The sequence below is a fragment of the Acanthopagrus latus genome, chromosome 6, assembly GCF_904848185.1.
Source record: "Acanthopagrus latus isolate v.2019 chromosome 6, fAcaLat1.1, whole genome shotgun sequence".
Classification (NCBI taxonomy): domain Eukaryota; kingdom Metazoa; phylum Chordata; class Actinopteri; order Spariformes; family Sparidae; genus Acanthopagrus; species Acanthopagrus latus.
In genome coordinates, this window is record NC_051044.1 from 11,786,373 (window position 1) to 11,805,335 (window position 18,963).

Consider the following 18,963-nt stretch of genomic DNA (forward strand, 5'->3'; position numbering starts at 1 on the left):
ATGGTTTATGATTGGCTACAATCGCCCAATATGATTTTACACAGAACCAATCATATAACTGAACAAGCAGCGCTAGGGTATGCGCGTTTAAGAACAGGACGTCGCCCGGTTTGTAATTTAGGCTACCAGAAAGGAATCCCGCCCGGTGGTGCTACACTAACAAAGAAAACAAGTAAACCTAATGTGTGGCGAATGGTACGCTCTCGGGAACGGTTCCTGGGATTTGTAGTCTATTTGATGGACAGCTACCGTTTCTGTTAACGACGCAGGCGCCGCTCAAAAACTACATCGCCGCCATGTGCATAAGGTCGAGCACCGCTTGCATCAGCGTGGGGACGGCACTCACTGGCAAACTTTCTAACAGCAGCTGCTTGTCTTGTTTTAAAGTGCAAATACTGCCATTATCAAAGCCAGCTGAAACATAGCGAAGTCGCTGCCAACGGCCAGATGAAGCTCTTCGTAAGTGAAGGCAACCCGCATTGCCTGAAGGTGTTAGCTGCTTTAGAAGTATGCGGAGTTCACTGTGACGTTCAGTATGTCAACCACGAAGGTAAGCAAGCATGGTTAGCTTAAATTAGTCTGTGAGTCTATATGTAAAAGAGGTTTATAACAGTTGCAGTTTGTTTAAAAGCAGCAGCGGGTAATGTTAATGTTTTGTTTTCGTCGGGTTTGAGCTGAGTTTGTGCTGTAACTGACGGTTGGAATAGTAAGCTAGCTAGCTAGCTGTCATCCTGTCTGTCAGTCAGTCAGTCACTGATGAATGGAGTGGACAGTCCACCTGTGTCTGCATCTGAAGCAGCTAGAAAACTCTCTTACTGTACAACACTGCTTTGTTCGCCTTGTTGTAGTGCTGTTTGTTCGTATAGCTTCATGTAGCATTTGTGTTGGTGGCCTCTACCTGTACTGTGTAGTCCACTAACCTATAGCTACACTTGTCATGTCTTTAGATTTACTTGGATTTCGAATTGAAATGTGCCCAGGAAGTGTAGAACTGAATGAGGTATATCAGATGTTGTTTATGCTTTTCTCAAACACACCCATCAATTGCAATTTTGTGATTTGAATGAACAGGTTTCAGCCAGTTGAATAAACTGGTCTTGCCACTCTATAAACAAGCTAATTTGCTTAACAGGCTGCTCAGCTGTGCATTTTAATTGCGTTTTATCTGAACGAACATTGTGATTTGATTTACACTGTCTAGTTGCAGGGCTTAATTATACAGAGACAGTAGCACTATACACCTTGTTGTGCCTTTTTTATTTTCAAAAATTGTCAGTTATTTTATACATGAAGAACAAAATCTAAGTTTGCTTACAGTGTGAGGCTTTTATTCCCTGCCTGTTTGATCAGACTGCACCCAAAAAGTTGATTAGATGACCAGTGACCACAAAAATGTAGAAGAAGCTGACTCATTGAGAGTCCAACATGAAGTCCAGCATGTTAAAACTCAGGTTTGACTTGTGACTATAATCTAAACTGTACATCTGTGTCGTAATGTGAATTACTGATGACACAAGCCTGTATAATGAACTTGATCTTGATATTTTAACCAGATCACTCATCCCTCCTCGGGATGGGGTGGCACAATTGATCATCTTTGACCCAAGTTTTAAAACCGCTTCAAGAGAGGCTGTTTTATTATAGGTAGTCTTCCCCAGGTATAGTTCAACACTGAGTTTAACATTGTATATTGTTGCAACATATGATCTGGTCATGCTGCTGTGACTTGGGGTTTTTCTCACTTGATGCATTGCACGGTGGAGCATCATCGAGAAGCTGCTGTGCATGGGGAATTAGATTCAAATTAAATGGTAAACATCCCAGGCAGCTTCAGGCTTATGGTTCTGATTGTGTCTGACATGTGAGAGAGGCTCCACTCCAAGTCCCAGATGTGTGCTAGTCCTCCTTGGCAGCTGGATCACAGAGATGAATACTCAGGGCCATCTGGCATGAAGCCACAGTGTATGAAGGAAGTAGACTGAACTCAGAAATACATTATGTATATAAACAGAATTATTGCTGTGTGTTTGTTTTCATTTATCGACTGATTCACTGTAGGGCTGCAGCTAAATATGAAATGGCATAAAAAAAATTAAAAATATATGTCAGTGTTCAATCAGTGTTCCCCAAAGCTCAAGATGACATATCCAAATGTCTTTTCGTCCACAACGAGAGCTGCAGTGATCAAACAATTAGTTGTTTTCACTAAACTTTTGAAGCCGTTGGTGTTCAGGACAGCCCTAATTTTGTGGCTTGATTCTTGGAGAATTATCTGAATCCAGCTTTTTAAACGTTGATATTTTCTGTTTTCTATACTCCTGGATGATCACAAACTGAATATTTTTGTGCACATTCATTTGTTCATATGTTATAGTGTTATAATCAATGCATTAATCAGCAATAAAAAATAAAGTTAAATGTATCCCTATCCGTAATCCAAATATAATTAGTTTACTGTTATGGAAGAGTAATCAACCAACCAATTTAATTAAATACAAAGCCTGAAATATTGCACATTAGTAGATTAATATAATAATACATGTTAGTCTTACTCCTGCTGTATTTTTGCTGTATGAAATCCTAGAGCCACCATAACATATCACATTATGTTGCTGAATCCCTCCATGTGGTGATTGGTCCTGAGTTCTGATAAATTCTGGATTTTAAAAAATATCCTTGACTTTCCAGTTGACTATGGTTTTCTTCATAGGTCATTCTAGTAAAGTCACTGATAAGTATGGAGGCTAAGAATTTGGTCACAAGATTATCCTTTGAAGAGCCTGGATGCAGTTTTGAATTCTAATATAATCTCTGCTCAGGAAGAGTAGAAATTAATTAGATCTACTAGTTCTAAAATGTTTCTCTCTCTCTCTCTCTCTCTCTCTCTCTCTCTCTCTCTCTCTCTCTCTCTCTCTCTCTCTCTCTCTCTCTCTCTCTCTCTCTCTCTCTCTCTCTCTCTCTCTCTCTTAAAACAGCCATTTAAAAAAAGTTTTAGTTTGATTCACTCAGATAAAGAATCAAGTCAAACCAGAAACAATCTCATCTGCATAACAATCTTATCTACTGTTGTTGTTTTTGTCTACCATTTTATTTGTTTAGTTTTTATTCCGAAGAAACACTGATTTTTCTTTTCATTTTTTCCTTTTTTTCAGAAAAAGTGGTGCCCTTCCTTAGCCGTCCAGCCTTACCAGCCCTGCTCCTGCCTAGTGGGCAGCACCTTTTCAGCTCCAATGCCATCTGCCGGTCAGTAGATTTAATAATCTCCTTTAAATGCCAAATGCAAGTTGGCATGAATGTAGAGGCTATTACTCACTCTCTCTATATACTGTAGCTCATCACATATCCAAATGGGCAATTTCAACAGAAAATTCACTTATCTCAAGTATCTCAGTATCTAGTCATGCAGCCAGCTCCTCAGCTGTAAATGCTGTGTGCCCCACAAATGAAAATTTCCTTTACATCCGTTATATTCGGCAGGCAACAAAAATCTTAAATGTAGATGTCTCAAAAGCTGTGTGAATAAAATATGACCCTATATATTAATTTTACCTATAGTCACCTGTCTAGATTTCAGATATGTGCCGGTGTGAAACAGATCAGATTTATTTTTTCTGACTTCATTCTGTTTCTGCTTTTAACACCTTAGCTACCTGTTTGAGGTTAATGGACAAGACTCCAGTGAACTTTGCAATCAGTGGCTTGAATGGGAGGCCACAGAACTTCAGGTAAGCTTGACATGAAAAAAGGACCTTTTCAGTGATTTGGTAATCTGGTATACAAAACAGCCAAACGATTTAAATTAATGCTCTTAAAAGAGAAATGCAGAAAAGAGATCTGTAGGGTTTAAGGAAATTAACTATTTAACCTCAGCTGTGTTTCTTTGGTTTACTGCTTACTCTAATGTCATTCAATCAATTCTAATTAACCTCTGTTTGTCTTTTTTGTGCAGCCTGCGCTGCTAGAGGCCCTCCACATCACAGTGGTGCAAGGAAAAGGATCAGAGGTGCCCAAAGTCCTTCAGGGGCCCCTAAACTACTTGGACCAAAGCTTGAGCAAGGGGAACACGCCATATTTAACCGGGGTACAGCATTAGCTACTCCTGTTCAGCTACAACACTTCCTGTTTTCCAGTGCCTGTTCAGTTGTATTTAGAAGATAAAGACAAACATACTTACTTAAACAAAGCCTTTTCAGACTTTACAGTATATGATCAAGTCAAAAGTTCATGACAGCTTTTTGAAAGCTCAGCTGCACTTAACTGAGTGTCTCCACTGTGCTACATCAGGCTCCTCCAGCAACATTTTTTTTTATTTATTTATTTTTTTTCAGCTGCTCATGTTGAGCTAGTGATGCATTTTTAAGTTAGAACAAATTATCTTGGGAGGAGGTCCCTTATGTTACAGATGTGCCAGAGTGTGGGTGGGTGGGTGGTTGGTTCTCTATGCGATTTGCAGCCCCTGTGGCAACGAGTCATCCGTGTCTATCATATATTTCATGTGTACAGAAATATGTTTTGTTAAGTCTCTTGGTGATTGGCATGGCTTGGAGGGAACTCTGTGTGAAGCTGAAGAAAAAAATGTGGTTCTCACACTCAGTGAGGAAGTTAACACAGTCCATATTTAGTGAGTGTATGTAACCACACAAAAAAAAATCATGCTGAAAATAGTCTTCCTCATGGTTGTTCTGTATGTATAAAGTGACAGGGGGTCATGCAGATTCTTCTTCTCTATTGTTTACAGCTTTCAAAACCCCAAGAATTTAGGTTTTTGATTGGATGACAGGAAAACAAGACATGTCAAGTTCAGGAATAGTGGTGGTGATTAATAAAATTTTATTTTCAACTAATATTTTGGCTTCCTACAGTTATGAAAAAAAGATAAAAGGATTATTGCGCTGCATTCCATTTTGCAATGATGATATAATGCTCTCATTTTGCCTTGTGTAAATCCAGCAAACCCCTTTCCTTTGCAGCGTTGCACTTCCACACCAACCTAAAATCCCAAATTTACTCTCAGCCAGACTGTGGCATGTGTTATCCAACTCACTGTAGAGAAGTGAGTCGTTTGCAAAAACCCTGAAACGAGCCAGCTGCCGCGCGGAGTTTCGTGCACATCTATAAGTGCTAAAAAAAAAAAGGAAAAGGGTCCCATTTTAGCAGTTCTTTCTCACATACAAAATAAAACAACATTATGATATACATTATATGTTACATAAGTATTTATATCTACTGTATTATGCATTTTATTATAGAAAGAAAAGGAAAAGACACTGTTTTTAATACGGTTTGATAAATACATGTTGTTTAATATGCATGTTTAATTATTGTGATCTCAGCTTTAAAAAAAATGATTCATGCAATAGTGCATTTTAAATGCTTCAAATTAATGCTCATTAAACTTTTCTGTGTTTCAGAAAGCCGTTTCAGTCGCCGATGTTGTTTTGTGGGCTGCGCTGTACCCTATTTTATCTGATTCTTCACTAGCATTGGGTAAGTAATAATAAACTTGTTAATGTTCATGCATAAACTGTGCATCAATTAACTAATCCTTCTTCCCTGTTTTCATTCAGAGAGTCCTTCTTTCTTCACCTAAAGTTTCTCTTTATTTTAAGTTGTTTTATTTCCCCATTTTTTTCTGTTTTCTATTTTCAAACGGTCCTTACCGCAACCCCTTTGCTCTTCTTTTCAGGTGAATGTAAGTGTGTGAAGACTTGGTTTGACCGTGGGGCTGTTATGCACAGTTTCCAGTCTGCTGCTCAGAAAGTGCTGCAGGGAAAAGGCCTGCAGGGCATGAAGAGCTTCATGCAGAGGCAGCCTGCCCCTCGGAGCAGCCAGTGCAGAGACACTCAGCAATGCAACAGCAACCCTGCTGAGGTATCAGCCGGATCATCAGGATAACTATTAAACTTAAAGCCCTCTCACTGAACAAAAAGCATTCAGAGGTGCTTCAGTGCCTAACTACTTGTGCTTATGCCTGAGGAAACATTTACACCCTGTGAGGTTTCCAAGAATATGTATTGGCTTTTTTTCTCTGTGATCTAAAGATGCACAAACACCTTGTGACACAATGTCACACGTTTCCTTTCCCACATTTTGTGTCTTTAATTCACTGTAGCGTTTGTACCTCTTTTTGAGAAGAAAGTTAAAGCATTCAAAGGTTTGCAAGGCTCAAATTCACCTTCTCATGATTCATGATTCTTTTGAGTTTATTCAAATGTGCTGAAACCAAGACCATCTTTAGCCCTATTCGCACAGGACTAGTATTACCTGGTGACCTCTAGTAATTTGTAATAACTGCAGAGGTTGTCTGTGATCTTAATCCCGTGCAAATTTGCCATGTCTGTAATTTGTAAGGTAAAAATTCCACTGCAAATTGCAAATTGTTTCACCAAACACAGATGTCATATGATAATATCAGTCCCATGCCAATCGGCGTCTCTTTGATTTACGTAGGTTACGCAGAGCCTTGACATCATATCTGGGGGATAATGTCTGTAAATCTAAGTTAAAACACAGACTTTACTTATCCTTTGCGAATGTGCCACACGAAACACAGATGTGGCGGGTAATTTCTAAATCACATGAGGTCCCCAGGTAATGCTAGTCCTGTGCGAATAGGGCTTTTGTGTGTGTAGCAGTGCCTCATGTGATTTTCTGCTTGTTTAACAATCATGATGAAATGGAGCCAGTTGTTTTCATCAACAACTTAGAGTTCGGACACAGTCATAATGTTTTAGAAATTTTACATTTCATTTAACAAGTTAATAAAACAGCAGGATTAAAAGTACAAATATCTGATCATGGAGATTACTAACTAACCCAATGATTCTCTCTATATAAATGTTTGTTCAGGGTGATGAAGGTGAGCGTGTGGTTTCAGAAGCAGAGATGGAGGCAGCTGCTCTCACCTGGAGTAAAGGTTTGAACACCAACCCATCGACTATAGACAGACAGCACCCTATGTAAGTAATTAAAGTGCTGTTTTGCTATTCTAGGCATTAAGCAGATTATTTATAGTAACTTGCAATGAGAGTGTATTCTGAAGTTTTAGATGTTGAATTATGTTTTTGGGGTCAGATTACCAAAGATCATCTTCCAGTGGGACAGTCCCACAAACTGTTCCTGTTCCTGAAAAGTTGTTTAGTCATGCGATCATCCAACAGAATTAGAGTAGAGTGAGTTTAGCTGCAACTTGTAGAAAATTGACTGAGGATGTAGACTCTAACCCATAAGGAGTAATGAGATAAGAAGATTAAAGCCTAGATCCATTTTTTTTTTTTTCCCCCCCTACCAGTTTACCACAAGAGGGCAAGCGAAACCTGCTCGTGACCAGCGCCCTGCCTTACGTCAACAATGTTCCCCACCTGGGCAACATCATTGGCTGCGTCCTCAGCGCTGATGTCTTCAGCAGGTAGGATTTTAAATTCCTTTTTCCTGATGATCGTGAATCAGATCTACACTTTGTCACCCAAAACGTCTACATGAGATCAAATATGATCTTGTGCATGTATGATTTATAATTCATATAGTGTATAATGTTCACTCGAACTCATCATCTTTCTTCCTCCATTTGTTTCTTACTACATCTGTCCTCATCAATTGCCATCTGAGTGTCTATGATGTCTTAATATTTTGACTCCATGCATCTCCTCCTTGAAGGTACGGCCGTCTGCGAGACTGGAACATGCTGTTTGTGTGTGGCACAGATGAGTACGGCACAGCAACAGAGAATAAGGCCAGAGAGGAGGGTCTAACACCGCAGCAGATCTGCGACAAGTATCACGCCATTCACTCCAGCATCTACAAGTGGTTCCAGATTGACTTCGATTATTTTGGCAGAACCACCACTGAGAAGCAGACAGAGTAAGTGGAAGCAAGGGAGGCGGCTGCAGTTGGCCTTTTAGTTAAAAAATGTAATCTGCTGTTATGTGAGCTTCTTGACCCTGGTCCTCTCAAGGGTTGGGTGTGGTTCTTTTACCGTCGGGTCTATAAAAGGGCACGTTTCCATACGATTACTATACAGTTATGTAACACAGGATTACTCTAATCTTACATTAGATACTAGTGTGGATGTCTAGCCCTCTAAAGCGTAAAGTCTACTTTACTTAATCTCAGATTATTGAACATGATTGAAGAATGTAGGTTATTGCGTACAATTTCAAGGTTTAACAATATTCAACAATATTTTGTTTTCATTTGCATTTGTTTTAATTCTTAAGTCATATTATACATTCATTGATATTGATGCGGGACCTTAGACTACATATTCAGGACAAAATACGAAAAACGAAAAATCTACAATTCACAGCAAAAGAGAATATTCCTTGAGATTATTAAATAATTTTGTCAACGAACTGCATTGCTTCAAATTTCATGGTTGGATCAACCAAGTCATGTCACAAACTCTGATGCTTACCCTGTATTAAGCCTGCAGCAGATGACAATATCAAATTATAGGCTACTCGTTAGCCAAGTTTTATCAAATTATTATAAAGCATCTGAGTTTTGACCTGTGGACCTTTTACCCAGCCAAAAAAAAAAGTGATTTGGATGAGGGGAAAGCTATTGTGCATCAGGAACTACAACACAATGGACAGATACAAGGATATCGCTGGTTACATCTACAGGCAGTGCAAGTCCACTCAAATCTGCCAGATGCTCCCCCTAAAATATGGATGGATTGTGTCTCTTTCTTCTATTGAAACAATCAAAGCAAAAGAGTAGACTTCTTCTTAAGCAGGATAAGTTGTCATCTTATTTTTGTTTATATAGGGTTTCAAATAAAGACCTGGAAAGATGCGTTTTTTGTTGAGGTTTACCTACTTATATGGGAAAATAGGAAACAAAAGAAAGGCTCTTTTTTTCTCTAAAGAACAGAATTGAATTCTTAAATGTGTACACAGAAAGGGATTACAGAGATAAAAACTCTTGTTTTATGGCGCCCTTTGCTTTGATAGAGTACAACATAAAAGGCATCGAACGCCACGCACCAGAACTGCTTTGAAAAATGAAAACAGCCCACAGATTAAAGACTTTTGAAAAGTGGTTTGGATGTTAGGTCTTGCATTTTAGTTTTACTATCACAGACCAAAGATTATAGGCAGCTTTGTTTTTTTATGTCACATTTTCTTAAATCAATAACACAAACTCTCTTTCCTTCAGCATGTTCTTCTCGTATATTGTTCTATATCTAAAGTTTGCATCATTTTCTTGCCAATGGAAAAACACGATCAGTTCATGCATCTTTTTTAAACTCTCAAAAGACAAACATTTTGTCATCCCAGGCACAGCCCCAAATATATCTTTCAGTCAGCTTCTCCCCTTGTTACCCATTTAGGATAGCCCAGGATATTTTCTGGCGACTCCACAAGCATGACTTTCTCGTGGAAGACACAGTGGAGCAGCTCCGTTGTGAAAGCTGTCAGCGCTTCCTTGCCGACCGCTTTGTAGAAGGCATCTGTCCCCACTGCACCTACCCAGAAGCTCGTGGTGACCAGTGTGACAAGTGTGGGCGCCTCATCAATGCTGTGGAGCTCAGGGTGAGTTTGAGGGAGCATATTGATGATAAAAGGCAAGAAGAGGATGATCATAATAAATCTATGGTGATTATTAATTGACTGTTAGAACAAGAGCGATGGTGTTGGGGGTGCCGTTTAGCTCAGTTGGTAGAGAAGGCGTCCCATGTACAGAGGCTTTGTCATTGCTGCAGTGGCCCCGGGATCGACTCCCGACCTGGGGCCCTTAGCTGCGTGTCACTCCCCCTCTGTCTCTCATCATGTTTCCTGATACATCTTCAGTTGAGCTATCAATAAAGCCATATAAATGCCAAAGAAAAACTGGTCTTGATAAATACTGTACCATTCTTTGTTATTATACTGTATATTGAAGGCAAAAAAACAACTAGTTCTGATACTAACTAGCTTTCAAAATTCAAGAATAATTGTATTGTCATTTCACAACATAAATTGTATAAGGAAGTAATATAAGTAATTTTTCAAGGCGGAGTTTTGATGATGACTACAGAAGTTTTTTTTGTTGTTGTTTTTTTTACTTTGCTCTACCTTGCCATCTCTGAATTCAACTTTTCCACTTGGCAATCTCAGTTAAAAATCAAGTAGAATTCAGCCTCACTGGTTTTGATCATTGTTCATCACTGTCCTCTCCAGGAACCCCAGTGTAAGGTCTGCAGGCAGACTCCAGTCATCCGCTCCTCCAAACATCTTTTCCTGGACCTGCCAAAGGTATGCTATTCACACTGCGTTGTCCATTCTACAGTTTAGACGGGGATTGTTGTTCACAGGGATAGAGACAGAGTTGGCTTGTTAAGAAAGTAATAGCATAAAGTGTAATTCCACGTCTAAGAGCTTTTGGAAGGCAGTTATCCCTGTGGTAAATGAATTACATAAACAGCTTTACTCTCTCTGAGCTGTGGTTTAGAGTTAAGACATTTGGTTGTTTTCGTCAGCATTTGCATTCTACTTCTTTCTGTCATACAGCTTGAAACTCAGTTGGAGCAGTGGCTGGACAAGTCAACCAGCACAGGAGACTGGACAGCAAATGCAAAACAGATCACTCGGTCCTGGCTGAGAGATGGACTCAAACCTCGCTGCATCACCAGGGACCTGAAGTGGGGAACACCAGTACCTCATCCTGACTTTAAAGAGAAGGTCTGCTTTTGTTGCCCAGAGTGTAAAAATAATTCATAAGATACACACACCAGCACTCTTCCCCCCCTCCTCTTGTATTGAAGCATGATAAAGCTCTACTGCTGAGCTAATTCCCCTGCTGAGAAAATAATGGAGGCAAACACTTAATATCTGAGGTCAGCTCCCTAATTAAACATTGAGAATGACTGTAGACTTCATTATCTGTGTACAAATGCTGCAGTGACTGATGATACTGCAGTGCTCTCTAACAGCACTCTTGCGTTTCACTGGGAGACTCTCTAAATTTGGCATGTGTTAACATGGTGGGATGCTGACCACTTCTTTATGTACACATCTCTAAACTTTCTTCAACTTTTAATTAAAAGTGCATCATGTCATTTTGGAGTAGAAAACGTAATCAGCAGAGAAAAATCTTCATTTATTGACTTTCAGAACCAAATAAACAGCATTCTGGGGACCATATTCCCCTGTGAAGACGGTCAGGGAAAAATATATGCACTTTTACAAATATAAAACTGATGCATCAGTTGGCCGATATTATCAACCAAGCTTATTTTGGGGGGCAGAAAAAATGCCTTATATTTATTTTCTGTGTTAAGTTGACTTTTTCAGCGCAGTTTTAGATTTTTTTTAGATGATAACTTTTGTAGTTAAACTGTAAAATATACTCCCTCCTTATCTGTGTTTGATGACCACATTTAAGGGGACAGACACCAGAAAATACTCATATTTAACAAGCTGGAATCAGAGAATTTTAACTATTTTTGCATTTTTTAAAGAATAAATAAGATAAAATTAATAAATTATCAGAATGATAATGGCTGGTGTAGTTGTCATCTAATCGATTCATTGTTTGATACAAAGCATTGCAAAAAAAAATCGCATCCTTTGTCACTCACGAGTCTTTCTGCCTCTGCAGGTGTTCTATGTGTGGTTTGACGCCCCCATCGGTTATCTGTCCATCACCGCCAACTACACCGACAAATGGGAAAAGTGGTGGAAGAATCCTGATCAGGTAACCCCAACCTCCAACGCATGTGTTGTCAAAATTTATGAGCCGAGCAGAGTACTGACGCATGAGCTTGGCACGGATTTTGTCCTCTATACAACACAGAATGAGTCTGATTGCTTTTTTCACTGCCCCATCTGGTCTTCTGCACTCACCATTAAAAGTGGTAATTCCTAGCCTCATATAACCCTAATGTGAAGCAGATGAAGACATAACCTCGTTGATTATGAGAACTTGATGATGATGTTTTGTACCCTGCTACAATGTACACACCAAGGGCATCAAACACTTTATTTCTTGCACTCTGAAGTTGTACCTTTTCTGTTACAATTTATTGTGCAAATATGTTTATTTATGTAAAGTAAAATGCAAAATTCAAGAACAAAGTAACAATTCAAAATCAAATAGAATATAATGCTCTAAGGCTGTCAGGTGAGGGGTTTTTTTTGGGTCCATGATGCTGTCATCAGCTTTTCTCAGAAAGGGTGAACAAGTTGACATTTTGTGTGGCTATATGATATGATATGATATTTTAGGCTTTCACACATCTCAGCTTCCCACACATATGGTAACAAGCGTTGCGCTAAAAACAAGTGCAAGTCAGCTAGCTAGATAATTTACATGTGGACTAATGTGGACCTAAAACTATAGAAGGAAACAAATCTAGCCCATCTTCTTCATACTCACTGACTCATCTCCTCTCCATCTAAAACCCCAGGATTGAGCTCCTGTTATGTGTGTGTGATGGCCTCTATTTGCACAGTGAGAGAGGGCGATGGGGGCTGGGGAGAGCTGATAAGTCCTCTTTGAACTGGATGATCTCATGATGATCTAATATGATGTCATCCTAACAGTGCAGTGTTGGTTCTCTGCCATCAGGTGGAGCTGTACAACTTCATGGCCAAAGACAATGTGCCATTTCACAGTGTGGTGTTTCCCTGCTCCCTACTGGGAGCTCAGGACAACTACACTCTGGTCGGCCACCTCGTTGCCACTGGTAAGACTGATGATTTCACTGGTTGATTAATCATTCATATGTTATATTGTTATTGTTAGACTAAGCAGATCTTAAAGTGGTTTTAATGGCACATTTATACTGCTTGGCAGTTATGTAACACCAACATCACAGTCCAGCACATTCACACTGGAAATTAAGGTCTGGCTTTGGCAGTAACCTATGCTGTAACTTCCCAACAGAGTATCTGAATTACGAGGACACCAAGTTCTCCAAGAGCCGAGGCGTGGGTGTGTTCGGAGACATGGCCAAGGACACGAACATCCCTTCTGATGTGTGGCGGTTCTACCTCCTTTACGTGCGTCCAGAAGGACAGGATTCAGCCTTCTCCTGGGCTGACATGGCTACCAAGAACAACTCTGAGCTACTTAACAACTTGGGCAACTTTATCAACAGGTTGGTAATCGTCATGTTATAAAATTGCATCACAATAAGGGATACACTTTTCCATAATGTCTGTATATGTTAAAGGTTTACATACCCTTTATATTTGTTTCATTATTTTTATTTTATTGTTTAGTTTTATTTAGTTTCTTTCTTCCTTTCATTTTCACTCCAGTCGCTATTTTCCTCTCCTTCAAACTCTTGAAAGGCTGTAACTAATTTGTCAGACGCGATCAATAAACATTTATATTACCTTGAACATCTTCTCTATAAATTCTGCTACTTTCGAATCACGCATAGTCAGTAAGTGAGAAAATGAGAAACATCCAAATTTAACTTGTGATCCTTCTTGATAGTCTGTGATCCAAGCAACAAAACCTGCACAAATCTAATTTTCCTGATACTTCTCCCTGCAATATAACTTTTGTGACATTTTCAGTGTGTCAGGGTTTCTTTTTCTGTTTTGATTGTTATGATCAGTTAAAATCAGTCATAAGTGAAACAAAAAATGGGGCAATCCACCTTAAGTTGTTCACATTTTGTACATAATAAGTTTCACAGAAAAAGTAAATATGCAGCAAAACTGTCATCCGGTCCAATTAACAACTAAGTTTTCAGATTGTTGTACTCGTTGGAGGAACAAAAAAAAAAAGAAGTCTGTTAGAGCTGTAACTATTACAAGAGGCTCACCCTAGTTTTCTAAATTTGTTTGGGATGGCGTAATTTAGCCCCAATTACATCGCCTGAAATGATTTTTAAAAGATCAGGGTTAAATCCCACATCAAAGATTTTTCTCAGCATCTTTTTTTTCCCAAAGTACCTTGATCTTCAAAATTGGTCTCGGGCAGCAGCGTTGATGCCTAATTGGTTCAAAAATATCTTGTAGATTGCATCCAGCCTAAGGTGTTTGGAGGTAGAAAGTATTCTGCTTCAGAAAAGAAATTCTGTCCTTGCCTGGAACCAGTTACTAAATCCCTACATCATTAGCGACAGCATGTCCATCTTATGCCGCTTTTTCAAATTCATAAATGATCCTGGGCTGTGGTGTGTCTGCTAATTGCTGCTCAGTTGAAATGTTGACTAATGAGAATTTCGCAAATAATCAGCTTGGCAAACCAAAATGGGTAAATCCCTAATTCATATTTACCAGCAGCAAATGTTACTTTATTGATTGGGATGATTCAGCTATTATAACATTAAGAATATTGTTTTTTTTATTAAATTTTTCCCGGATGAAGAGAAACCCTTAGGGCTTGACAGTTTCACTAATCAAAAAACAAATTTGGAGTGCAGGTCACACAAAGTTCATTCTCACACATCAAAATTGTTGGATTCATTGTTAATTTAACAGTTATGTCAAGGCATTTTGGCTTGGCAGACTTTCCCCAGAGGTTGAGAGATGTGTAAAATATAGAACAGTCTGTTGCATCATACGTGACAAAAACCTCACCACACAAACCCTGATGTACACATGAAACTCATTTAAAGAATGACTGGCTCCAACATAGAGGCGATGAAGGAGCCGTGAAGAGGCTCAACGCAGCACACTGTTGTGTTAGTTTACACTCGCAGAGCACTGTATTACATCTAGCAACAAAATCCATAATTTATAAACAATTAGCAAGTCAAGTAACGTGCCCCTCTCTCGTTTTGCTCTCCCTCCCTCTCAAGGCTTTTCTCACTGCCTTTCTCCCTCCATTCTCACATTTTTCCCTGACCCCTATTTTTATGTCTTTATCTGTCTCATTAAAACCCCTCTTCTCCCCTTCTTCTCCAGAGCTGGCATGTTTGTCACCAAGTTCTTTGACGGCTGTGTGCCTGTGATGGAGCTACAGCAGGAAGATAAGAAGCTGCTGGCTCTGGTGGGCTGGGAGCTGCAGCAGTACATCCAGCTTATGGATAAAGTCAAGTAAGACCATTCAAGTCCATACCTATCAAGAGATTAATGTTGGGATTTAGACAGACATTTATCAATTTATGTGAAATATCTTTTAACATGTAAAAAATAATAATTAAAATTATTAAAATATGAAAATGTTTATGTAAGTGTACATTTTCATTTTAGCTCTAAATCACATCAATTAGATTGGTGGTTGTGTCATCTTGGGATAAATATTGATGCAATTAAAGTGCATTGTGTATTATGGGTTGCGGTCGCACGACTTCCTTCAGTTTAGATTAATGTTGATCGGCCGTCATCAAATTTTCCCTCAAATGTTACTCCAGAATCCGAGATGCTCTGAAACACATCCTCAACATCTCTCGTCATGGCAACCAGTACATTCAGGTCAATGAGCCCTGGAAGAAGATCAAGGGAGAAGACGCAGAAAGGTGAGATCCTCCTGACCGTCTCATCACAATCTGTACCTCTACAGTAGCACCGGTAGCGGTGATCCTCATTTTACATTAAAAACACTGACGGTAGAAGGATTTTTGTATCTCTGAACACAGAAAAAAAAAGTTGTTTGATTCAGTAGATTGATTTCATGAAATCAATTCTAAGAAGAAACATGTACATATGTGTACAGCCAGTAAGTAAGATCTAACATTTAAATTCACGATCTGTCCGTCTGTCTTATCTCTTTTTCTCTTCATCAGGCTACGTGCGGGCACAGTGACGGGTGTGTCTGTGAACATCGCCTGCTTGCTGTCTGTGATGCTGTTCCCATATATGCCTACGGTCAGCCAAACCATCAGGGATCAACTCAACGCACCTCTGTCTATCATCAGTACCATGTTGCAAGGCAATGGCACCTTTGTATGTGCCTTGAGTGCCGGCCATCGTGTTGGCACCGTGAGTATGACCTGAAAAAGTACACACACACACACACACACACTGTTCATACATGTGTAGACACACATACCTGTGGAACCTCCTGTATGTTGACACGGGGTGATACAATGAGGATGCAACAGCCTGTCAATATTTCAGTGCGCTGGAGGACATTGTTGTCATGTGAACATACACACACACACACACATACACACAGTAAAGGAAAACAGCCCCGACGGTGTTTCCAGGCTTCAGCCTTTCCAATAGCAACTTTCTCTCAGGCCACTTGTCCCTTCGGGCCGTATTGTGGTGACCTGTGTCTGCAGCTGGCTGCCAACGCTGCTTTCAGTCTCCAACGTTATTATATTTCGTGTCTGAGGTCTATTCTAATGTCACTCTAAAGCACATACACAACGCTCATGTTAACACAACTTATCAGACACATCACGTCTTTTTTCCCTAACTCTAATGCTGCGTTGAAGAGCAGTGATCGTGATCAAACCTACGCAAATTTCTCATACATAGTTATCTACTTACTTACTTGCATAATCCTCTTTGTTCAAAGATGAGCACAGAGCCTCCAGGTTAAATTTTCCAGCTACACTGGCCTTGGGCTGGATCCACAATCGCAAACTTTTTAAATATTCGTGCATATGTTTTTTGAATTTCTACCTTTTGTTCCCTCATTTTATTCTCAGGTCAGTCCACTGTTCCAGAAACTGGAGATGGACCAGATTGAGGCTTTGAAGAAGAGATTTGGTGGACAGCAGGTATTTGATGTTTATGATGCCTAATGGTCTGTGCATGAGTTCCGTCATGTTATGTAGTAATATAGGTTGACTGTTTATGAATAATGAAATAAGAAAGAATTGTTAATGCGCAGCCGTTCTCGAGCCTCTGTCAGACTGCTGTCGTGCATAAGAATTTGTACTCAAGACTTATATGTGTTGTGATACGTGATGCAGCGCAAAAAGAACATGAATTTTTAAATTATGTATTGAGCATCCATCATATAGATAAAAATAATTCCCTCTCTAAACCCTCTCCTCAACCGCTTGCCTCTAGCCGGAAGATGAACCACCAAAAAAAAAGGTATCGAGTGGTATTTGTGAAGAGTCGCACTGTCGTGTCAATGTTGATTACCACACGCCTTCACTGACACTAGCACCTCATCTAACATTTTTATTTTTACTCATCCCCGTATGTCCGGTGTGATTCACTGCCCATTTACACGACTTACTCATACAATCCTGCTCGACATATTGAGTGATGAGTGTTATTGTTTGAAATGAAGCAAGTAATCTCTAGAATATAATAACCATCAAAACGCCTCAAATTCAAACACCGTCATCTGTCTGTTTCCTCCCTCAGACGACAGCTCAAAAGGCTGCCAGCACTCAGTCTGCTGCTGTGCCAGCTCCTGCTACTGCTGCTGCTGCTGCTGAGGTTGCGCCGGTGAACGGAGTGGACCCAGAAAAAGCTAAGCAGCTCACACAGGCTGTGGCTGAACAGGTGAGATCGCTGGCTAGTGTTGAGTGAAACCCAATTGTGAAATTTTTGGGCATTTTTTACTTTTAGTAATCTGTTATTGGAACTTGAATTCTGTAATTATTTTAAAACGGGTATCAACATTCAAACAAATTTGAATACACCCGAGTCCATTGAAAGGCTAGTTTTCATCGGCAGTCCCTGCATCTGATGTTAACGCCCATCGTAGAATAAACAGAAATAACACATCGTGCGCAGTAGTTGCTGCTTTGTGATTTTAAAAAAACACGACCGTTGAATAACACAAGAGAGCAAAATCCATCATCAGATGGATAAAAGTAGCATCCGTGTTTAAATTTTTAGTTGTCAACAAGCCATTTCTTTGTACTACACATGGATTTTGTTTTTAAATATGATCATTTTAATTCCTTTTGTTTTTCAATAATATCATTTTAATTCCGTTGTTTTGTTTTAAACATAGTCTTCCGTAATCCGTAATCTTCCGTAAGGAATGAAAACAATCTCTCCAAAAATTGTTTCACGCACGCGATAAGGTACTTGCCGCTGAAATAAATGCTGGCTAATTTTAAAAGCTAAATGTATTTGGTATCTCTACTTTGAAAATAATCCGTTAATGCTTCACTTCCTAGGTAATTGATCAAAATTGTTTTATCTTAATTTTTTATTTTTACATTATTTCTAATGCGGCGGTAAAAAATGTTGAATTCTCAGTGTTCCCAAACCAAGACAGACGCGTAAAATTACAAACACACAAATTGCCGCCTCAGATAATTGCGCTCTATTTGTCCATTTAAGCTAACATTTTTAAAGACGAATGTGGGTGTGATAAATCTATTAAAACCCGTCATTTTATCCAACACAGGGGGACAAGGTGCGAGCGCTCAAAACCCAGAAGGCAGACAAGGCTGTGATTACAGCGGAGGTGACCAAACTGTTGGACCTGAAGAAACAGCTGGCTCTAGCTGAGGGGAAGAGCCCTGAGCCTGCACCTCAGAAGGGCAAGAAGAAGTGAGACATGAAAAAATGAAAGCAAAAACAACGGAGGTTAGTCAGAGGAAGGGAAGAGTAGAATGGTTTGAGGTATGATAGTAGAGAATGGGAACAAGATGTACACTAAGAGAGATGAGGGTATTAGCTTAAGGCAAAGCCGTGACAGGATCTAAGACAATGTGGTGTTGGCACTGAGGACTAATGAAATGCTGGATAGGCCGACGGGGAAACGAAAACACACAAAAAGGGAGTCAAATGAATACAGCTACAGAATGGAGGGATTTCTCCAAATCCCTACACCAAAAGAAACTGATTTTATACTCTCCCTGTGATAAAGTCAGCATACGATATTAGCTTTGGAAGGTGTGTTGCGCATTTAAAGATGTTTTTTATATCCTCTGAAATGTTGTTTTTGCCATTTGCTACAAATACCCCTTTTGGATCCAGAAAATTAATTTAACTTATGCTTAAAAAAAAAAAAAAAAAAAAAAAGGGTGTCTGCACTCTTCCCCTTTCTCAATTACCTCTGATTTACACCATTTTCTACACAAGAAAAAAAAAAATCATTCATACAGTACAGTTAAAAAGGAAAACCAATAAACATTACGTGACACAAAAA

The 18,963-nt window shown here is 39.4% G+C and overlaps 1 protein-coding gene across 1 annotated transcript; it reads left to right on the forward strand.

The window, feature by feature from the left end:
• The first annotated feature begins 214 nt into the window (after window positions 1-214).
• On the forward strand, window positions 215-18,963 carry mars1 (methionyl-tRNA synthetase 1). Its single transcript, XM_037099711.1, has 21 exons — window positions 215-550; window positions 3,153-3,243; window positions 3,647-3,725; window positions 3,950-4,081; window positions 5,412-5,487; window positions 5,687-5,871; window positions 6,850-6,959; window positions 7,292-7,408; window positions 7,657-7,860; window positions 9,335-9,536; window positions 10,164-10,238; window positions 10,494-10,664; window positions 11,584-11,679; window positions 12,553-12,670; window positions 12,871-13,084; window positions 14,850-14,981; window positions 15,299-15,403; window positions 15,671-15,866; window positions 16,544-16,615; window positions 17,217-17,357; window positions 18,217-18,963. Exons 1-21 carry the CDS (start codon window positions 448-450, stop codon window positions 18,364-18,366), a joined length of 2,769 nt encoding a protein of 922 aa, XP_036955606.1. The 5' UTR covers window positions 215-447; the 3' UTR covers window positions 18,367-18,963.

Excerpts from the sequence above, each read along its gene's own strand:
- mars1 (XM_037099711.1), top strand. The coding sequence starts at position 448 with ATGAAGCTCTTCGTAAGTGAAGGCAACCCGCATTGCCTGAAGGTGTTA. Across the intron at positions 551-3,152 it reads TCAGTATGTCAACCACGAAG|AAAAAGTGGTGCCCTTCCTT; the intron begins GTAAGCAAGCAT and ends CCTTTTTTTCAG. Across the intron at positions 16,616-17,216 it reads AGAGATTTGGTGGACAGCAG|ACGACAGCTCAAAAGGCTGC; the intron begins GTATTTGATGTT and ends TTCCTCCCTCAG.